We start from the raw sequence: 20,934 nt of genomic DNA, 5'->3' as shown, positions 1-20,934 counted from the left end.
ACCGCATTGCCACCAAGTGAGTCCCGGAACGGCCGCCATCTTCTAAAGGCCCCTCACCACTTTTTACCTATTGAATGACCAGAGAGCCTGTTTACCCAAGACCCCTCTGCAGCGAACTGCCTTCGCCTTTATCTGCTTCTTGTGCTGGAGGTGATGGTTTCGGCCCGCACTAAGGTAGACACGTAGGTATTTCGTCACGTCTGTCAAGGGCACACTGCTGCCTTGCAGAAACCACTCAGCCACGACAGGTCGCTCCAGACTCCATGCGCATCACCCCACACTTTGCCTGGTTAAATTTTAGGCCAAGATCACTCATCACCTCACCGCATACACCAAGTTGCCTCTGCAGGTCTTCCGCACTGCCCGCTAGCAGAGCAATGTCATCAGCATTCATCAATGCAGGTATCTGCACAACCACCTGCTGTCCCCATACCATGTGTTGCAGTGTGAAACTGCACTGCAAAACCTTAAACCTTTGGGTGACACTCACCAGGTAAACCATAAACAAGAGTGGGGACAGTGGACACCCCTGGCAAAGTCCCCGTTTGATGGCGATGGGATCTGTTGTGATACCGCCCCATTCCATCCTTTTCATCGAATCAGTATACATGGCCTCAAGCAGCTGAGTATCTGCTACACTGAGGCCTATTTCCTGCCATATCCTCCAGAGGATGGGCGTATGCACGCTATCATATGCCTTCTTAAGGTCCAGAAATGCCACATACAACGGGCTTTGGGTCAGCTCAGAGATTTCTATGCACTGGGTTATTACAAACAGATTGCCTTTTATAGACCTTTTCTTTGTGCACGCTGTGGCAGCAGTGCATTCATGACCCCAGAAAACTTCCGGTCATGCATTTCTGACAGTCAAGTTAGCCAAGAAAACTGAAGTATTTTGCACATAGTTTACTGTAGGCACATATTCTTGATGTGTTCAGATATAAATAAAGTGTGGCATGTGTCGATCTCATGTACGGGCTTTTTTTTTTTTGTTGCACTGAACAATAAAATTCACTTGTAGAACATTCTAACTTCATAGCAAAACTGATACCAGCTGGAAGGTTCTGTAAATTTATAGGCTATTGTAACTTGTGTTCTTCCGGAGGGCTTAACTCAAAGTCTTCTGGGAAGCCTGTTTGTAAGCATGAAAAGGGTCTATACGCCACCTAGTGCGAAAACCTATCTTGAACTCTCCCAGGACTCCTTCCTGCTCAGCCCAGCTCTGTAGTCTTTGTCATACTACTTGGGCACACATTCGATAAAGGACCTGTGTGACTGCAATTGGTCTATAGGAAAAGGATGTGATGATCGCAATGTTGATGCAATTTTACAATTCAGGCAAAGCCTCCAAGATTGGCATTTGCAGTTAAATTTAAGAGGCACACAGCGGCGACCAAAGCAAGGCCTCAGGGATTACTGTTTAGTGTGCAATCTCTGAGGCCATACTTGGTGTCTCGTCGAGGTTGCCAGAGAAGATAATGGCGACCAAGTTGGAGTACACTACAGCCACAGAGTATGGATAATCGAATGTAGAGCTAGTGGCTGTCCAAAATATCGGTCATCTTTACACTTAAGTCTATGGGGCCACTGGCGGTGCCGCAAAGCTGTCCGAATTACCGAGCAAGTCCAGATTATCGGTGTCCGATTTATCGGTCGGCAACTGTACCCATGTCTTATACCAACTATAACTACCCCACAGAAATTTCGCAATCAATAATTATATGGAGCAAAGGACAAGAACTCTAACGCAAAAACAACAGGACCATGCCACTGTTGGTCCTGTCATTTCTGTTTCTTACAGCCTTCGTCTTTTGTGCCGCAAGTATAAATAAAGAACGGGTACCAACTTTTCCAGTTTACCATTCTCCTATTTTTGACCTCATAACTCCACCTAAGCCACTGCTACTCTTGACTGTGTTCAGTCACTTGGCATCCATGCATTACTCCGACAGACCACCAGTTATCTGCTACATGTACTACCATCAAACACCAGTTCTGATGGGGCCAAATTCTGACTTTCCTTTCTTTATTAAACCATTTCTTAAACTTACGTGAAGAGCCCTTCGTGCCTCCTCACTATGGAGTACCAATGAGAGAAATGAGCTAATTACGAAAGCTCCCTTCGCCAGTACTCATGAAAGGTGTGCTCTCGTAAGGTGAGGAATGGACTTACCCATCTCGATTCAAGGGCGCCCATCTTAGGACCCATACAAGCACCTTTATTTATAAAAGGAATAGCTCACCAAATATTTATTACACTAATATATTGAAGCATAGACGTGTGGACACTTTCTTCCAATTTTGTTTATGTAAATTATGTAAAAAAATGCCACAGATGAGGTGAATGTGTTACGTAACCTGGCAACAACCAAAAAATGCCACTAGAACAACTGTTTTCTAAATACCTTCACTTTCTTTTGCAATAACAGGAAATTTATGAAAATTGAGTTTTTAAGTATACTATAAAATCAGTAAAGACTGATTAAGTGTGCCACTTTAGAGTCCCTTTAAGGGTGTCTTGGTGAGGAAGCTTTCAGAATTGACACAACAATGCCTAGCCACAATAGAAGCTTCCTTCATAAGGAAGGTTTCACAATTTGGTACTCAGTTTCAACTAGATTATAGTCTACCCACGTATTGTCCCCAATCCATGCTGCCAACCTTTCGTCTTTTATAATGTTACGTCTACCACCTTCACTCATTACCCAGCTTAGATGCAAGCCAAATAGCCACTGACATAGAGGGATGCCCTTCAGACTCTAGCAGAAATGTTTTCTTTTTCACACAAAAAGCAGGCACCCAGCATCACATCACACAAAACATTTTAAAAAATGTGCAGTTAACTTTCGATACTCACACTTTGTTAGTTTTTTCAGCACCTCTTGAAAAGCGACAGTGCTATTTTTTATCACAAGTTCCAGTTTTGCAGCCCTGAGAGTAAGGGATTGAAAAAATTAGCCCCTTTGCATAGAAAAGTTTAGATACTGTCAGCTCAGGTTAGTTCAAACTTCTGGAACTTTTGTTTTATTTCGAGTTATCGGAGGTTTGAATAGCCTGAAGCTGACAAAACACGGTTGCCAAGAGAATTGTGGCATATTGTATGTATTCACATGCACATACACATGACCATGTGTACAACATAAACAGATGTGAAAACATATATACATATGATCCGATCACTTTTGCAGTGACTGTGTTGCTGGTTTTCTGTTACAAAGGTGCCTATCATGGTGCGCAACAGCACATTGTTACATCGATTAAGCACTATTTACAGGGAAGATATTTACACTACTTATTCAAAACACGCACAGTGTTGGTCAAACCACTGATAATTCAAACATATCTCAATATTTTTGTCGGCCTACTGTGTTTGCAGTGTGCTTTGAAGCCAACTGATTCGGAGAAATTCATCAAGGACTTCCGTTAGTTGACACTTTTGGGCTTCCCAGCATGACAGAAGCACATGGCTAAAATGGCTGATGAAGGAGCATTTCATAATGCTTGTAGGATCAACAATGGACCTTTATTTAATAATGTGACAATGAAGTAGAGGGACCACCAAAACAACACAGCCTGGTGGCCTTCTGTGGCCTGTTTCAGCATTTGTGCGTCTTCTCTCAGAACGCTGCCCTAGCTCCGGCAAAGCTGACTGCGCAGAGCGCGACGGTTCTTCCACTTGGCTTCATCATTTGACGAAATGCAAAATGGGTGTAAGTACACATTCGGAGGTCCCGAAGTAAAAACTGTTGGGGGGTCCTCCTAACAAGACATCAAAAGGGGATAGTAGGATTGTGGCAAACAGTGAGTCATGTCATATATTCTACAATTTCTACATCATCATCGGTAATAAACGGTAAGAGAGAAAAATAATCTATTAGAAATATCGCAAGTATAATCACACAGTTAAAAAGAAGAAAAATAATTGAAGAAATCTTGAAAATATCTTGCAAAAATTCAAACGACGATAAATGGCACATAAAGCTAACAACGAGGAGAAGTATCAATTATAGGCAAAATTCAGTGACTCGGTAGTTCAGCAGTACATTGCATAATGGTAAAGCAGAACAAAATCTAATTCATTCTAGGTTCGTTAAATTATACTATGCATCAGATAGAGTGTTCGTGAAATGCTCCTTCGTTCTACGCTTGAATGATAATAATGTAGGTGACTTCATATCAGATGGTATTGAATTCCAAACAGAAATGCCTGAAAATGCGAGGGTTAATTTCCCATAATTAGTTCTTGCTTTTGGAAGGAGAAGATTGAGTTGTGCTGAAAATCTTGCGTTGTTATAATTGATAAGGCTAGAGCGAGTAAAACCTGAAATATTAAACTTGGTATTTATAAGACAAAACATAAGTAGTGACAGCTTATGATTGAATAACATGTGTAAAGGTAAAACATTAAGGGAACGGAATATGAGAGCATAGGGAGATGTATGCGAGTGGAATGCAATTAATCGTAATGCCTGCTTTTGCAAAACTTCTAGTTGATGAAGATGTGTGGCATATGTATTACCCCAAGAAGATAGGCAGTATGAGAGATGACTGTGTATATACGTGTAATATAAAGACATGAGAATGATTTGCTGAAAAAAAGAGCAAGTTCTTGTGATGATGTGAATACCAAATGAGATTTTTTGTATAAGTGATTGAATATGGCACTGGAACTTTAGGTTCTCATCTAGAACTACTATAAGAAATTTAGTAGATGCGGATCTTGCAAATACATTATTATTTAGAGATACTACAATAGAGTCAATGTGCAAAGTTTTTGAAGAATGGAATACCATAAATGTTGTCTTAGATGGGTTAATGGTTAGCTTGTTTTTTACACACCATGAATGAACATTCGCTAGGTCAGCGTTAAGTTTATCCTGCAATGCGAATAAATTTTTATCAGATGCGAAAATAGTGGTGTCATCAGCATAAAGAAGGCAGTGCGCATGTGTTAATATTTCTGGCAAGTCATTAATGAATATGAGAAATAAAAGTAGCCCAAGTATTGATCCCTGAGGGACGCCTGTATACACAGTTTTTGATGAGGAGAAGACACCATTAACTTTGACTATATATTGTCGGTCAATTAGGTAGTTGTGAATTAATTGTAAAGACGGCCCAGAAATGCCATACGACGGTTAATTGTACCAAACGCCTTAGTGAAATCAATAAAGAGAGCACCGACTAAGAGGCCTTGATCGATGGCTAATTTAACCCTCTCAGTAAAAGTAATAAGCGCTAGTTCAGTTGAAAAATTGTCACAAAAACCAAATTGATCAGGAGTTAAAAGAATAAATTTGGATAAGTATTTAGTTAAGCGATTATGTATTAGTTTTTCGATCACCTTACTAAAGAAAGACAAAATGCAGATAGGACGATAATTACTCATGCACTTATGGTCACCTTTTTTAAATACTGGGATTATTTTACCTGTCTTGAGGCGATTAGGAAAGATGCCATCTATAAATAATCTGTTTGCTATATGTGCTAATGCAGGCAAGATTTCGTTAGACACAAGCTTAATGCTAGAGGGGCATATCAAGTCGAGGCCTGGACCGGTTGTTTTAAGAGAATTGATAATGTTACATACTTCTAGCGATGTTGTGGGGAACAGGTAAAAGGAATGAGAACAGCGCGGAAAACTAACCAATGTGGAATCAGGCTGACTACCGTCTGCAATACTAAAATGGTCACTGAAAACATTAGCTATGTCTTGAGGGTCAGTAATATTAGCAGAATCGTGGTTCACACACGATATGTGATTTTTAGTTGTATTAATGTTTAAGAATTCTTTAATAACCTGCCAGTTTCATTGGCATCACTTCCATTTTTTCTTGTTTTATTTTCGTAGTAATTACGCTTGGCATTTTTTAAAGTGGCTATTAGAACATCTGAATATGTGTGGAAGTGCAATCGCAACTCATTATTGAATGGCTGGACTTTAAGTTTGTTACGAAGATTATCTCTTTTTCTAATGGACCGTAATAAAGAATCACTAATCCAAGGCTTTCTTGGCGAGCTAAACCATCGCGTCACAGTAGTGTTACTTGTACATAAATTAGAGCCTTTGGATATTTTTGCAAAAAAAGATCCAAAAGCCCTCTCGCCACATTGCTCTTCAAGCACGTTAGCAGCTTTTTCTGCAGCTAGATGCGCTGCCCATCACTGGACCCCTTCTAACTCTCTATGCGCAGTCCATGTATGTACCATCGATACCAGGACAGCACAACAGTGTCAGCATCGGTGACATGAGCCCGCCTTGAGTGTCCATTTAAGTACCATTGCAATAAAAGGCAAAGGAGACATATGCTACGCCAGATACCTTATCTCAGCTGCCTTGCAACGTTGCTCCTGTTCTTCCATGCTGCTCTTCACTTGAATGAGCTCGCATGTGAGACTTTTCACAAGAGATGCTTTCTCCTTCAATGAGACCTTGTAGCAAGTCAACTCCGTTTCCTGAAAGAATCACAAAGTGCGAAATAAAAATACAGATATTAGCACCTACCACTACATAATAGTGATAAAGCGTGTTTCTAACTACATAGAAATTTAAAGCAGTCCATATACGGCGTCTGGAAATTCAGTGCAAAACAATTCAGACAAACGAAACAAAAAACATCAGTTCAATTCCGACCTCCTATTCCTAGATCAATTACGAATTATGGTGTTTCTATTATCGAAGTTAGCCATCTAGATATGCACCACTCACAAAAACGTCGTTACCAACTCTACACACACAAGACAATTTTGCATGCTCGAAATATATCTGGTACTTGGGATGTTGACGAACATTAAAACGAAAAGTTTTTATGACTAAATTTAGCACGTACTCCCGTACATGCAACCACATAGTTTCCGCATGCACAGGGGCTCCGATGAAACCAATGTGATGTGACCTTGAATTTTACCGTCCAGGTGTCATCGCATTCAAGACAGCTGCAGAGTGTTTTCACGATATTGAATTGTTTATTGATGTACCCCAAAACAGTCTACAAGGCTTCTGATATGCCACACAATGAAGAAAAACAAAGACACAAAGTGAGATCAAGAACACGAACATTATGAAAGCGGTGGCATTCCAGCGCTGGGGCATGCCAATCAATCACAAAGGGTGAAACAAAAATGTTATTTTGCAACTTTCTGCATCTGAAAGTGTTAGGATGGTGAGTACCCCAAAGATTGAAGTTAAAAAGAACAGTGAACAAGTTAGATTAGTTCCTGATGGTTCATTCTTGCAACACTTAAAGAGCCCCAAACCACCTCTATTAATTAATAAAACAGTCGTGTACTCCTCTCCGGGGTATTGCAGATCATATTTCTTCACATACTGCGATACCACGCGGGTTATGCATGATCAAAGTCTGTCAATTGGTTCATATACAAGAGACATCAGTTCCGATATGTCTGCTAGCACACCTCCGACTCATCGCACTCCTGCTGCTCCTCATTAACCTCTCTTGCTTGTTGTGCACAATTTCATCTCGTGTATTTTGCACTGTGCGTGCGGCAGCAACAGCGTGTAGATAAAAAGTGGTGAGCGCTGACAAGTGGAAGTTCATGTTTTCAAACGTGAACAGAGTGCCAATGTGGGATTTGGTACAGATGTAGTGCCCATGTGCCTTCTAGAGTAGCATGCAGTGAGGAAGCAAGAACAAAAGCAGGGAGAGGGTAGCGAAGGCAAAAGAGGAACAGTTCACTCGCTCGCCTTTGAACTCAGAGCGGTTTAGTTGTCTCCATTGTCTCATAGCAGAACATTTCTGCACTTTATAGTGTGTTTTATGCACATAGTGTAGTGCTTTTGTGAATCAGTTATCTGCAACTCTCATTTTTAATCATTTGTATGTTACCTTTCTTCATTTGTTTGTTTTTTGCAGTGGTCTGTAATATTCAGACTGTGTATTATGTTCCATGAACAATGCGTTTGGGTCTGTACCACTTCGATGCAAAGCACTGTCACACTTCGTGCAGACAGAATGCTGTTGTTGTTATCGTTCTTGTTGTAACCCCTCACTATAACGCCCTCGGGCGAAATGTAGGTAACAAATATATAAACAAAGGGAGCCCTTTAAGCTTTGCCAGAGATTAAGCAAATCAAGCACACTAGCATGGACGACATTTGCTGGTCATGTATTTATTTGGAAAAGTAAACTGGGAAAAAAGTCTACTCAGCGGTTCTACCGCATGCAACCCAAAAGCTAGACTTTCACCTTTGACTTCCGGTCCATCTCAATGGCGTGCAACTCATCACGAGCTTTTCGGAGCTTAGAGGGCAGCGATTTTTGGAGTGCTGAGTAACCTGGTTCTCCAAGTACTGCACCTGCATTGACGGTAACAAAAAGAACAAAAATATTTTTAAAAGCAGACATTACTTTTTATGTGATGTTAATTAGGGCCAACCAATTATGGCAGAACACAGCATGCACCATGTTCCAGCGTGACTGGCACCATCATTCCAGTGCTGGGATAATCTTCACATTTTGTCTGCCGTCGCCACAAACAATGTGTATTCATGATACATTCTCATGAAGACAGGCGAGTACTGTATCCAAGCATAGTATCACGCTAAATAGAGGGCAAAATGCCAGCTCCGTGCGAAATTCAGTCACAAACATGCCACTGGTTCTGAAAAAGCCATTTAAAGCTGGATTCATTATTCACACAATGTACTATTATCAAACTGTCGTGCTCATGCAGTTAATTCACAGCCCTGTACATGTATTTTTCAGCTGTTTTAAATTTCTGTTGCTAAACATACCTTCTTCATTTTACACATCTTTCAACAGAAGCTCCCCACTGACAGTATTAAAGCAGAGCTTTTTTTTGCGAATCCTCCCTGACTTTCCTGACCAAGGCTGCTGGTTGCTGCTGCTGCCTTGGTGAATAGATGACTCTTGAAAGATATAAAATTGAATGACACGCCCAACAGTGGGATTGAAGCTCAGTCTCCCAGTACAGCAACTCGATGCACGAGCTATTAAACCACAGTCGCACATATACTTCTATCGTGCCAACGCCAGCTAGCTCTTTAATATGATCACCGCGTGTGTCGCATTGTGCAGCAAGAGTGCGCGAGGATACGTAAGTGCGCGGCAGTTTCCTTAATGCCAAGGATGCAGGAATGAAATGGGCTAACTTATAGCATTGATTAATCGCTTCATGAAAGTTTCGCTTCAGACAGATTTCAACATGTGCGGTGGATCTGCATATTTTTTACTTTAGGACCTCTTTCTGTATCATACACATTTTGTAACGAAAGAAATAATGCTGAATTAAAATTTAACTGTTCGCTCTCACCTGGCTCTCCCCTGTCACTTCGCTCACGACACCCTTCTGGGGTGAGGTTGAAGCCCATGACACGAGCAGTTGGCGTTTTCCGGCGCTGGCCAGGTCCCAAGCTCATGGTTCGGTGCTTTTGCGCAGCAAATGCCAGGTCAACTAGGTGGTTCTTGAGGAACACTGATTTAGAAATACATAAAAGAGGTTCAGCAAGATGTACAGCAGACCTGACATTATGCAAACATTGCACAGCGGCAAAAGAAGCAAAGCATCATCAGCAGGCAAAAACTTAAATTACATTAGACTGATTATGAGGAATGCCCAAACTTGCCAACTTTACAATTTGAAAAAGACCACAGTGAAAGAAATAAAATACTAGAATTTGGTAAAAAATAGTAAAAATTGTTTGATAATTTAATATGCTGACCATTTGTTAACCATTCATAAACTTTGTACAGTACAGGTGCTGAGAACAGGCAATCTGCTCTATATACTAGTCGCAGCAACAATGATCTGCACCGCAGACAACCAAAAATGTTTGCAAAGTACACAAGTACATTTCTTGTCTCTGCCAAGTTCGCACTTATTGAAATATTCACGCAACGGCTATCACAGATTAAGATGCAGTTATACCAGGTGCTTTTTTTTTTCATTGTTAGCAGTATTTTTAAAAATTCCCTGTGGCAACTAGTACAAATCTGCTTATTGAGCTGAATTACAGAAAGAGTAATGCAGCTCAATACAATGGAAATCAAAGTGCATGACTGAACTATAACAATATTTCACAGCTTTGCAATATACCGATTGAAGCCAGTTTTTCCAAACGACATAACTACTAGGATCGAATTTTGAAATTACGACAAGGTCAGAGATAAGCACTGTCAAACTTAAGGTAAAAATGCCTTGTTGTTCCGCTTCTTTAACAAAATGTCTTTTCATGCATTTAAACTTAAAAAATTACTGGACCAACACTGCATTATTTCATCACAAACTTGGGCAATGCATATCTCGAAAGACGGGTCACCCTCAGGATTCATTCTAAGTGGATACGAATTCCAAAGTCACCAGCTACAATTAGTAAATTGCAATATGTGCCACAATTAATTTGAAAGTTAGTGAGCCTTTATTCATTTGTCAAATATTCATTTTGGATTATCTTGCAAACAATTTCTGCCACAGAGAGCGGTCCAGCTCAAGTAGTAGGCTTGTGTTTGATGCCACAGGCGATATTTAAAGATTCTGTGAATCATTAAACAAGAATACCCTGCGTATCAGCTTATGTCACTGCCACACAGGTATAAACCAGTATAATGGACGGGTCAAAGAAAGTGGGCCACAAAAAAATCGCTCAGCAACAGTATTTTTTTTAATTGCTTTTGTCCGAAACTGTACGCAAATGAAAAATTGTAGTAAATATGTGTTTGTTTCAATAAAACAAACATAAAGGAGCACTGAAACTGGGGTATTTTGTCATACCATCATAAAAGTTGGCCCGTTATGCATGCTGTAGCGGGGGACTCCAGGATATTTTGATCAGCTGGGTTTCTTTAACATGCACACAATGCACAGTGCACAAGCATTCTCGCATTCCACCCCAGCAAGAAAAAATATAAAAATGAAAGCCAATGCTTTTACCACAAGAATGTCGATATGACACACTTGTCGTAATGTATACTGTAATAAATATTCATCACCGTGTGTATTGCTATGATTATTGCTCATTGTCATAGCAATAGCTGCACTACAGTAATCAAGGCACATTTTAATTCAGCTGTAAGAGTAGCACTCTTGTAGCTACAGATATCAAAGGAAAACTGCTTTCTGCTGCTGCCTGCACTTTACCCTGCTTACCATTAAACCATCGGCATGTCCTGATGTCTCATATTAGAACTTGGAAACTACACTTACCAAAGTTTCACCACTGATGCCGTAACTTAACTGTGCCAGTGAGCAGCCTAGCTACTACTCAGCTCTTACGGCAACGCAGGCTACTCTGATACTGTGGTGTTTATTAACATTGGTTGAATTATTGGTTTAATGACAAATGCCCAAAGTCGTTGCCAGGTGACAGCAGAGCCTGGTTTTGGAACATGCTTCTGATTGGTGTAAATGGTATTATACTAATCCACAAAAAAGAGAGACGTCAAAGATTTGAAAAATTATAGGCCCATTAGCTTACTGCCAGTATCATATAAAATATTTACAAAATTATCTCCAATAGAATAAGGGCAACACTGGACTTAGTCAACCAAGGGAGCAGGCTGGCTTGAGGAAAGGTTACTCCACAATGGATCACATCCATGTCATTAACCAGGTTATCGAGAAATCCGCAGAGTACAATAAGCCTCTCTATATGGCTTTCATAGATTACGAAAAGGCATTTGATTCAGTAGAGATACCAGCAGTCAAAGAGGCATTACGTAATCAAGGGGTACAGAACACTTACGTATATACCCTGGAAAATATCTACAGAGGTTCTACAGCTACCTTAATTCTACACAAGAAAAGCAGGAAGGTACCTATAAAGAAAGGGGTCAGGCAAGGAGACACAATCTCTCCAATGTTATTCACTGCGTGCTTAGAAGAAGTATTCAAGCTATTAAATAATAATAATAATAATAATAATAATCTTTATTACATCCAGTCATGTCATTGTTACAGATCCAGCCCGCATAAGCAACATTGCTTGTGTGCAAGGCTGGGCAGTCAGCTGGTAGTACTGATATGTGTACAAATAAATGAATAAAAAGAATATAGGAAAAAAATGATATTGCAAAAGTGAACAAAAGATATTATTTGAACAAAAGAAATTATTGCATCAACAGGGAAAAAAAAAGTACACATTGACATTAGAGATGACTTCGCAATCAGGTTCGCATGCTTCAAATCCCGAAGAAAACATCAAAGAATATGGACATTACGTATCACCCATGACCTTAAATGTGATTTTATTTGTTTAAACACTTAGGAGTAAAGATAGACAGCGAATACCTCAACAACCTTCGGTTTGCCGTTGACATTGTCCTGTTCAGCAACAGTGCAGACGAGTTACAACAAATGATTTAGGACCTTAACAGGGAGAGTATTAGAGTGCGGCTGAAGATAAATATGCAGAAGACAAAGATAATGATAAATAGGCGGGCAAAGGAACAAGAGTTCAGGATCGCCAGTCGGCCTCTAGAGTCTGTGTCAATTAATCACAGGGAACCCTTATCATGAGAAGGAAATTCACAGAAGAATAAAAACGGGTTGGATCGCATACGGCAGACATTGTCAGCTCCTTACTGGAAGCTTACCATTATCATTGAAAAGGAAGGTGTACAATCAGTGCATTTTACCAGTGCTGACATATGGGGCAGAGACTTGGAGACTGACAAAGAAGCTTGAGAACAAGTCAAGGACCACGCAATGAGTGATGGAATGAAGATTGCTAGGCATAACGTTAATAGACAGAATGAGACCGGTTTGGATCAGAGATCAAACGGGCATAGACAATATACTAATTGACATCAAGAGGAAGAAATGGAGCTGGGCAGGTCATGTAATGCACTGGTTAGATAACCGTTGCACCTTTAGTGTTACAGAATGGGTACCAAGAGAAGGAAAACGCAATCGAGGACGACAAAAGACTAGGTGGAGTGATGAAATTAGGAAATTCGTGGACGCTAGTTGGAATCAATTGATGCAGGACAGGGGCAATTGGAGATTGCAGGGAGAGGCCTTCGTCCTGCAGTGTACATAAAACTAGCTGATGATGATGAAAAGATGTATACTGTTTGGTCTATTATTCTGTGATGTCAAAACGTTTTGCGTGTAACTATACGAAGCAGCATGATGCAGAATAATGTGACATAAGTGAGCAATGCAGCTGCAATTTTTTTATTGTCCATTTGATTTATTCTATATACTGTCATAGCTGGGGTAAATCGAGCTGGATATATGCTGAGAAACAATCTTTAGGATAATTACATGTACTTCACATGTCAGACGAAGGCTTATGCTATTATGTAATATTTCATTAAATGAAAATGGTGTCTGATAATGTAATCGTAAAAAAATTATGGGGTTTAACGTGCCAAAACCACTTCTGATTATGAGGCACACCGTAGTGGAGGACTCCGGAAATTTCGACCACCTGGGGTTCTTTAACGTGCAGCTAAATCTAAGTACACAGGTGTTTTCGTACCATTTACACCAGAGTAAGAAGCTAAGGAAGGTAAAAGCCATCAAAGCAATTATATGATTGCAGCGCTTAGAAATCATGTGAACATGCACTCCTGCCTGCTTCATATTGTCAGGAGAAAAAAAGAAAAAAAAAGAAAAATAAATATCGGTGATGTATGTCCACTTTCGACGTCAACAGACTCTGCACTTCTTTTCCAACTATATGATCGATTTTTAAATTATGACCATGGAAGCAATAACGGCACGAAATTAAACGCACTCAAAGCTATCCCGACAAGCATCCCGGCTTCCAAAATGACTGTGCAAAATTGAACTAGAGGTAAAATCCTGAGCAAAGGTATACAAAGAAATTCAAGGTGTGAAGAATTCACGTATGAAATGGGCGTGAGTTGGTTTCACACTCAAGGTGAATTCAGATAACTACAGTTTTTAGGTAGCGTAGTACCTGTACTCAGCTGCAGAAGGGCATTCAAGTCGCGTGCACTTACCTGAACATGGGTGCGTCTAGCGCACATTTAAGTATTCGCAACCATGTGCGATGTGTACGTATGTCATTCACTGAAGCAAAAAAAATTCGATTTACGTCAGTCTTTCGTGCAAAATCAGCGGTACTTTGTCTCAGCAAGATGCACCAAAAGCGTCTCCGACCCTTCTGTTGCGTCCGCAGCTAGGGGCCTCAACAAGAGCGAAATTCGTCTCTTCTTTTGCAGATATATCACATGCGATCTGAACATGACACAAAATTCAAGTTTACTCACAGTTCTCGTACGGATAGGGTCGCGGAGCGCTGATATGTGAGAATTCTGACCGAATAGATCGAGACGATACGTGGCGTACGTGGTCGATACTGACGAACTGTCGGACCCGTAGGCGGAGGCACTGGAAGGCAAGAGGGTTAGCTAGCAAAGTCATTGTGTAATTAAACGCCGCATCTGGTTTGCAGTCTTTTACTCTGTGCACCTTCACTTCGACCGCCAACAGGCAAAAATGACGAGAAGCTTACTAGCTTTTATTAGCGAAGACTCAAACGAAACTTCACAGCGCGGGTGCGTCATCATTGCCAAAAAAAAAACTTAATTTTTTAGGTGCGTAGACAAAGATACGCTCTGAATTGCGGCTATAAATGCTATCTTAACCGTAATCACGTTCGTGTTTTAGGTCTCTCGTGCAAATAACAGCGAAGAGCTCAAATTTACCGCTCACCTCGAAGCAGACACTACATTGGCGTCCCGTGGCGTCTCTGTAGGCCTTTAATACCTTTAATGAGCACCTGTTGGAAACCAGATTAAACCGGATCCAACCAGACGAACCAGCGCTGGCTTACAACTTGCACTTTTGAAACGAAAGACAGAGTCTGAAGTAAGCGAAATTTTAAAATATTACGTATTCTTGTCATCTTTGGTTCTTGCTGCTCACATAAGTTGAACAATAAACGAAACTACCGCGTAAACTTTACAGGCTTCGTCACAGGCTCCACACTAGATTGACTTGGATTCCGAAAACTACTACTGTATCCGGCCAGCAGGAATGGCTTTTTAGGCAGTGTCGCCTAGGTAAGATCGGTAAGATCTACAGTTTTCGGGGCATTCCTGTCGTTGTTAAGCCTGAATAAATGTGAGAAAGGGCAACATCTTACATCGGAATTAAGATTTTCTGGCAGAAAGCGTAACCATATGCAACGTGCATCGGTTGAGACGCGACAGCGACATCACTTTCGGCCTTCTAGTCAAAAGTGCCAGATTCAAGCGCTGATTATTATCGCTAATTTGCGCAGTAAATGTTTGAAGGGCACCACAGCGCCCATAATACTTACCGTGTTTTGTGAGAGGTGTGTATGTCACCAATATTTTAATGTGCTGAAGTGGTTTGTTTGCATGGTCACTATACCGTGATAACTAGTACGTAGCGCAGATCTCGCGAAAAGATCGCAATTTCACGCGTCACGTTAAGTCTTGTGTCTATATAGCAAATCTCTACGGTACAGGCATGGTACAGGTTTCCTTCGTTTTCCTTCTATCGACTTCTATCAAGCAAGGTTTTACGCTTAGCGCTCATGTTTTAGCTCTTGGTTTTGAAGGTAAAACAGCGCAGTAAACGAAGACAAACAGAAGGAATTAGAACGCACCACTAAGCGCTGACTAACAAGTAAAGGGTTTGTTGTGATGGGAGCAAATAAACAGGAATAGCAACGAAACACATGAACGTAAGATCGCATAGTCTCGAGAACACGGCACATATGACAAAACTAAGCCTTCCATCCTTCGCGCGAAATGGAAAAGAAGTGTCACAATAAAGTTGTCACACACACATATATACCTTGATAGCAAATAGAAAATTTTGTGCGTGGCATATTTAGTCGCTTTCTTTTTGTTCCTCTGTTAAGCATTTTTCCTGTTTCGTTTTGTGATCCGGCGTGTTCTCGCGATAATGCACTCACTTACGTTCACGTGTTTGTCCGTTATTTCAATTTATTTTGGTCTTATAACAATAAATACTTCAATAGTTACTCGCGCTTTGCGGCATGTTTTTGTTCCTTCTGTCTGCCTCCATTATCTGCGCTGTTCTGCCGTCGAAAGCCACGGTGAAGTAGTTGAACCAACTAGCCCAAGCGTCGCACACTTCTGAGTTTTCGCTCAGAATTCGCAACTAGACCGCATACCTTGTCCGGATTGTTCAGTAAAATTCTTGATTTTTTTTTGTTCATGTGAAATCTATGTGTTTTGTCTAGGTGAAATCGCTTCTGCGGAATCCCGCAAGGTGGAGAAAGGTTCATGAAAGGGAAAATTGTCCGGGGGTTCCTCTGAACCTCAACGAGTCTGCTCACGAGGATGCGCGTGGCTTTACCGACCTCGGTCGGGCGACTCTCTGCCCGGACACAGAGACGCTCCTATTACGCACACTGAACTTACTAAATTATTTTGCTTAGAGAGAAGGGTTTTCCCGCCGCCTCACTCCAAGGTAAGCAGGCCGCAGGCGGTCACGCTCACACTCTTGCAAACGAACTCCTACCAAATCCGGCGTCCCTTAACAGCATGTATCCCGAGATTTATCCGAATTGTTCTTGCGTGGCCTGTGGTGAGGTTGCTACTTTGCCTCATATGCACTGGGAGTACGGGCCGCTGGGTCCGAAGTTCACCAAGGAAGAGTGGGACGCGCTCCTGCGAAGTCCCGTCTTTGAGGACCAAATCCTGGCCGTCCAGCGCGCCCGCGATCGGGCCGGCAGACTAGATCTGTCAGTCCCTTCGTGGGATTAGCCGGGTGCGCGTTTTATCGCGTTTTGCTGGACCCAAATAAAAATTTATTCACTCACTCACTCATCCGCCCAAATGTAGCATGAAGGTTCAATGGGTTTCCATAGTAGCTTCGTGCTAAGTTCTGACGAATTACAATTTTCCATTTCATGACACTTCCTCCACCTCGCGGGATTCCGCAGAAGTGATTTCCCATATTCAGTGTCCCTGGGCTTCGAATTGTCGATTAATTCTCCCTCGCACTACGATCTGCTAGCCTCCTGGTTAGCTGAGATGGCAGAGAGACTGCCCTGTAAAAGCGTTGGTACCGGGTTCGAATCGCGGACCAGGAAGAATTTTTCCTCAACTGCGACGCTTTCTTTCTGAGAAACCCTTTGGGTTGTACATTGCAGTTTCGTGCTACATTAAGGTGGATGACAATTCTCCATTTCATGATCTCACATCTCGATCGGAGTAAGTTGCTGCAAGAGAAAACGGCCTCTGAACATGAGTCAGTATAGTCATCCACCGCCGTACACTAACCGCACTTATTTCGCAGACGTAAGGTAGAAGGTTTGTGAATGACGAAGGGTATGCGAGTGGACGAACGTTAATATAAACGGGAGTCGGTGCCTGTGATATTAATTGGCCATAAGTATCAACGCGAGGCGACTGTAGGTGAACGTGCGCTATGTATGTGAGTGGTAGCTGACGCGAGAGGGAATTGGTGCCGGCACGTGTCGCAGAAGCGACGTCTGTGAAGGTGAGTGAATGTATCGGTGAGCATTGGTAGGAACTTGAGTGACTTTCGACGAGTGCGAATACGCATGAATACGAATGAGTGCATGTTCTACATAAATACTGGTGAGGGGACCTGTGCTTCCGGGAGTGAGTGGCGCGAACCGTCTGATCTCGGAGGCCACGTTCAAAGACTTGGGTCGACTCATTTCACCGTCTGTAGGAAGCGAGCAAGCGGATGCCAAACGTCACTGAACTACGCGGGCCAAAAGTTATGTTGTACTGCTGCAAAATCTGAGCAAAAATAAATTGGTAGCCGCGCAAAATCTTCTATTAGAGTTGTCAGAATTTATAGAAAACGCAAATTATACTGTACAGAAAGCCTCACAAAGTTATTTAATGATACCGTCGTCATAACAATATCTACAAAATGGCAGAAGGAAATAAACTATACGAGAAGAGAGCATAACGGTACGCAGCCAGCATTCGCAAGCCAACTCGCCGTGAAACCATCGCCTTCGTTTTTTTTCTTCGTCAGAAAGTGGGCCCAACACGTGACTTTGCACTCGGCCCAGTAAGGTAGGTTGTAACCACGACCTACTGTATAAAGGGCGACCTGCGCATCCCGTGGTCGCCTACGGGAGCGCGCGGCCGAAGAAATACCACGTGATCATTGAGTAGGGACCAAGCGCACCGGTAGATGCCGCCAAAGCTCACCCCCACAGCAACGCCCGAAACGCTCCGGCCCTGCCTTCAGGAATACGGCGATGACGGTAAAAATTCGCAGAGGAGCTGCAGTAAACTCAGCATTTCACATTATAGACAGGGTGCGGCTAGAAAAAGGCGCGGCGACACATGCGAGAGGCACTCGACCCCAGATATTTGGTATCTTCGCTGTGCAGTGCAATGAAATCTGAAACTACTTTGAAGGCGTGGCCGCCGAAATTTCGAGCCGTCGCTCGAAATGCACATTAAAAGCACGTTTCAAAGCTAAGTGCAGCATAGTAACTTACCTTCGCCTTGCCGAGAATGGAATGGAATGGAAAACTTTATTGGTTCTTTAAGATATTAGCGAGTTGAGGACGAAGTCTTCATTCTTGAAAACTTTAGGTCCTCTTCAGCCTTGGGTGGGCCCCTAGTCCAGGGCACCACTGAGTCGGGCCACCTCGCTTGCGTGTGCTATGAGGGCCCCTTGGACCCCTAGCTCGCAGCTGGTGAGCCGGCTCTCCCATTGCTCCGCACTTGGTTTTGTATGTTTGTGGAATGTCTTGTTTCTCTCGCATTCCCATGTGATGTGATATAGTGTTGGCCTTGCTCCGCACCACGGGCATACGGCGCAATATTGTGTGGGGAACATCCTGCTTAGTATGTAAAGATTTGGAAAGGAACCCGTCTGCAGTCTACGCCATCCTGCGGCTTCCTCCTTCGTCAACGCTTTGTGTGGTGGGGGGTATTGGAATCTTCGCCCCCTATATAGGTTTAGCAGCTCTGAATAACTGTCCCCGCAAGTAATCTGAGGCTCTCCCGGGGGGACTGAGGTACCCGCTCGGATGGTGAAGCCTCGAGCTAAGCTGTCCGCCCCTTCATTGCCCTGAATCCCTGCGTAGCTTGGTATCCAGATTATGTTGTGTGTAGGTTGTCCTTCATAGAGCGGTGCTCTACTAAGGATCTTGAGTGCCGTGCTGCTTATTCTACCCCTGATACAGTTTCGGCACGCCTCTTGTGAGTCTGTTAGGATGTTGAGGGATTTTCCTATCCTGTATCCTTTATCTGCTGCCAGTGCAACAGCTATTTCCTCTGCTTTGGTTATGTCTGATACCGCTACCGTGAGACTCGTAATTAGTTTGCTTTGATTATTAGCTACTACCGCTACTGCGTGTTTCCTGTGTCCTTTTGGATAGAGGGAAGCATCTGTGTAGACTGTGTTGTCTCTCTGCCCCATCGTTCTTTCGTAGAATTCTGCCCTAGCCTGTCGCCTGCTGGTATGGAGATTGGGGTCCATATTGCGGGGGACAGGTTGTACACGTAGTTTCTTCCTTAGCAGGTCCGGTATTATTGCCCTACTACTTTGCGGTTTTTCTATTTCCCAACCCAACTTTGTCAGGAGCGCCCTTCCTGTTGTTGTGTTACTGAGCCTTCGCGCTTGTGCCTTGAGCTGGCATTCTTTTAGTTCTTCAAACGTGTTGCTGATCCCCAGTTGCATCAGCTTGTCATTGGATGTGTTTCTTGGGAGATGAAGGGCTGTTTTGTATGCCTTCCGAAGGATTGCTTCGGCTTGTTCTCTTTCGGCTTTGATGGTTACATGGTACGGCAGGGAGTATGTGACCCGGCTGACCACCAGGCTGTTGACCAGCCTTGCCGAGAGATGTTTTTCAACCATCTGTTCCTAACGTCGGTCACGGGGAACTCGTGAAAGGAAATTCCTCGTGCTGTTCGGCCGCTTGACTTGCACAACGGCACGCAGCAGTAAACCATCGTATGTGAAGCCGCAAACTCGAAAGCCCGCGCCCACGGGGCTGAGAATCACAGTGTCACTGAAATAGAATATGGTAATCAAGAACACAGATCACCAAGCGCTCAGCTAATCGACTGTTTCGCGCACGTACGTTTGGATCCCTCCGTGCTGTCGCTGAAAATGCTTGCTGCCAAAGCGTGCGGCCGGCCACAAGGTGGGGGTGAGCACTAGCGCCACTATTCGCGGCGGCGGTTTGGAAAACTAAAAAAAACCACACAAGCAAAAGCAAATCGGTGGCGCAGGCGAAGCGCCGCACGCGCAGGTCGCCCTTCATACAGTAGGTCGTGGTTGTAACCGATGTGCTTCGACGACCACTCCGGTTGTGCGCAGTTTCTCTCGAAATGCTTGTGAACAGTCTAGAGATCAGTGTCTGTGAAACATATAATATACGGGGTCGTTCACTGTACATTTATCGACTTTGTTAAATATTGGGGTTTTACGTGCCAGAACCACGACCTGATTATGAGGCACGCCGTAGTGGGTGACTCCGGAAATTTGGACCACCTGAGGTTCTTTAACGTTCACCTAAATCTACGTACACGGGTGTTTTCGCCTTTCGCCCCCATCGAAATGCGGCCGCCGTGGCCGGGATTCGATCCCGCGACCTCGTGCTTAGCAGCCCAACACCATAGCCATTAAGTAACCACGGCGGGTGTCGTCTTCGTTGTGGAGTGCGAGGACGGCCGCTGCATGTTGCTGTTGCGCCCGTTTTCTTTTAGACAGAGCGTGCGCTGAGCGCGGCTATGGTGCGCTGGAACCTGAGTAATTAAATTACGGAGGGGGTTTAACGTACCGAAACTGACACAGACGGGTCATATAGAAGGGACGCCGTAATTGAAGGTTCCGGAGTAATTCTGACCACCTGGTGTTCTTCAACGTATGCAGTCCATGCACGGTCCACGTGGTCATTATTTGCACGAGAAATCGAAACACATTACACTAATTGGCGTAAACTCACTAACTTTTAAAATAATTACTTCGCGGTACGTA

The 20,934-nt window shown here is 43.0% G+C and overlaps 1 protein-coding gene across 4 annotated transcripts in view; it reads right to left on the bottom strand.

The window, feature by feature from the left end:
* The window catches only part of LOC140214449 (uncharacterized), a 74,802-nt gene extending 59,986 nt beyond the window's left edge, over positions 1-14,816 (bottom strand). For 3 of the 4 annotated variants that reach the window (XM_072285806.1, XM_072285808.1, XM_072285807.1), the window contains exons 1-6: positions 14,665-14,814; positions 14,220-14,340; positions 9,295-9,456; positions 8,208-8,317; positions 6,323-6,456; positions 2,858-2,931 (exon numbers count right to left, since the gene is read on the bottom strand). In XM_072285806.1, the coding sequence (XP_072141907.1) occupies positions 2,858-2,931; positions 6,323-6,456; positions 8,208-8,317; positions 9,295-9,400 (424 nt within the window). In that variant the 5' untranslated portion in view covers positions 9,401-9,456; positions 14,220-14,340; positions 14,665-14,814. Of the gene's footprint in view, positions 1-2,857; positions 2,932-6,322; positions 6,457-8,207; positions 8,318-9,294; positions 9,457-14,219; positions 14,341-14,664 lie in introns of all 4 variants that reach the window. The other variant, XM_072285809.1, reaches the window with a different exon arrangement.
* Positions 14,817-20,934: the final 6,118 nt, after the last annotated feature.

This window comes from Dermacentor andersoni, unplaced genomic scaffold (assembly GCF_023375885.2).
Source record: "Dermacentor andersoni unplaced genomic scaffold, qqDerAnde1_hic_scaffold ctg00000044.1, whole genome shotgun sequence".
NCBI lineage: Eukaryota > Metazoa > Arthropoda > Arachnida > Ixodida > Ixodidae > Dermacentor > Dermacentor andersoni.
This window is presented reverse-complemented; position numbering and strand designations above follow the sequence as displayed.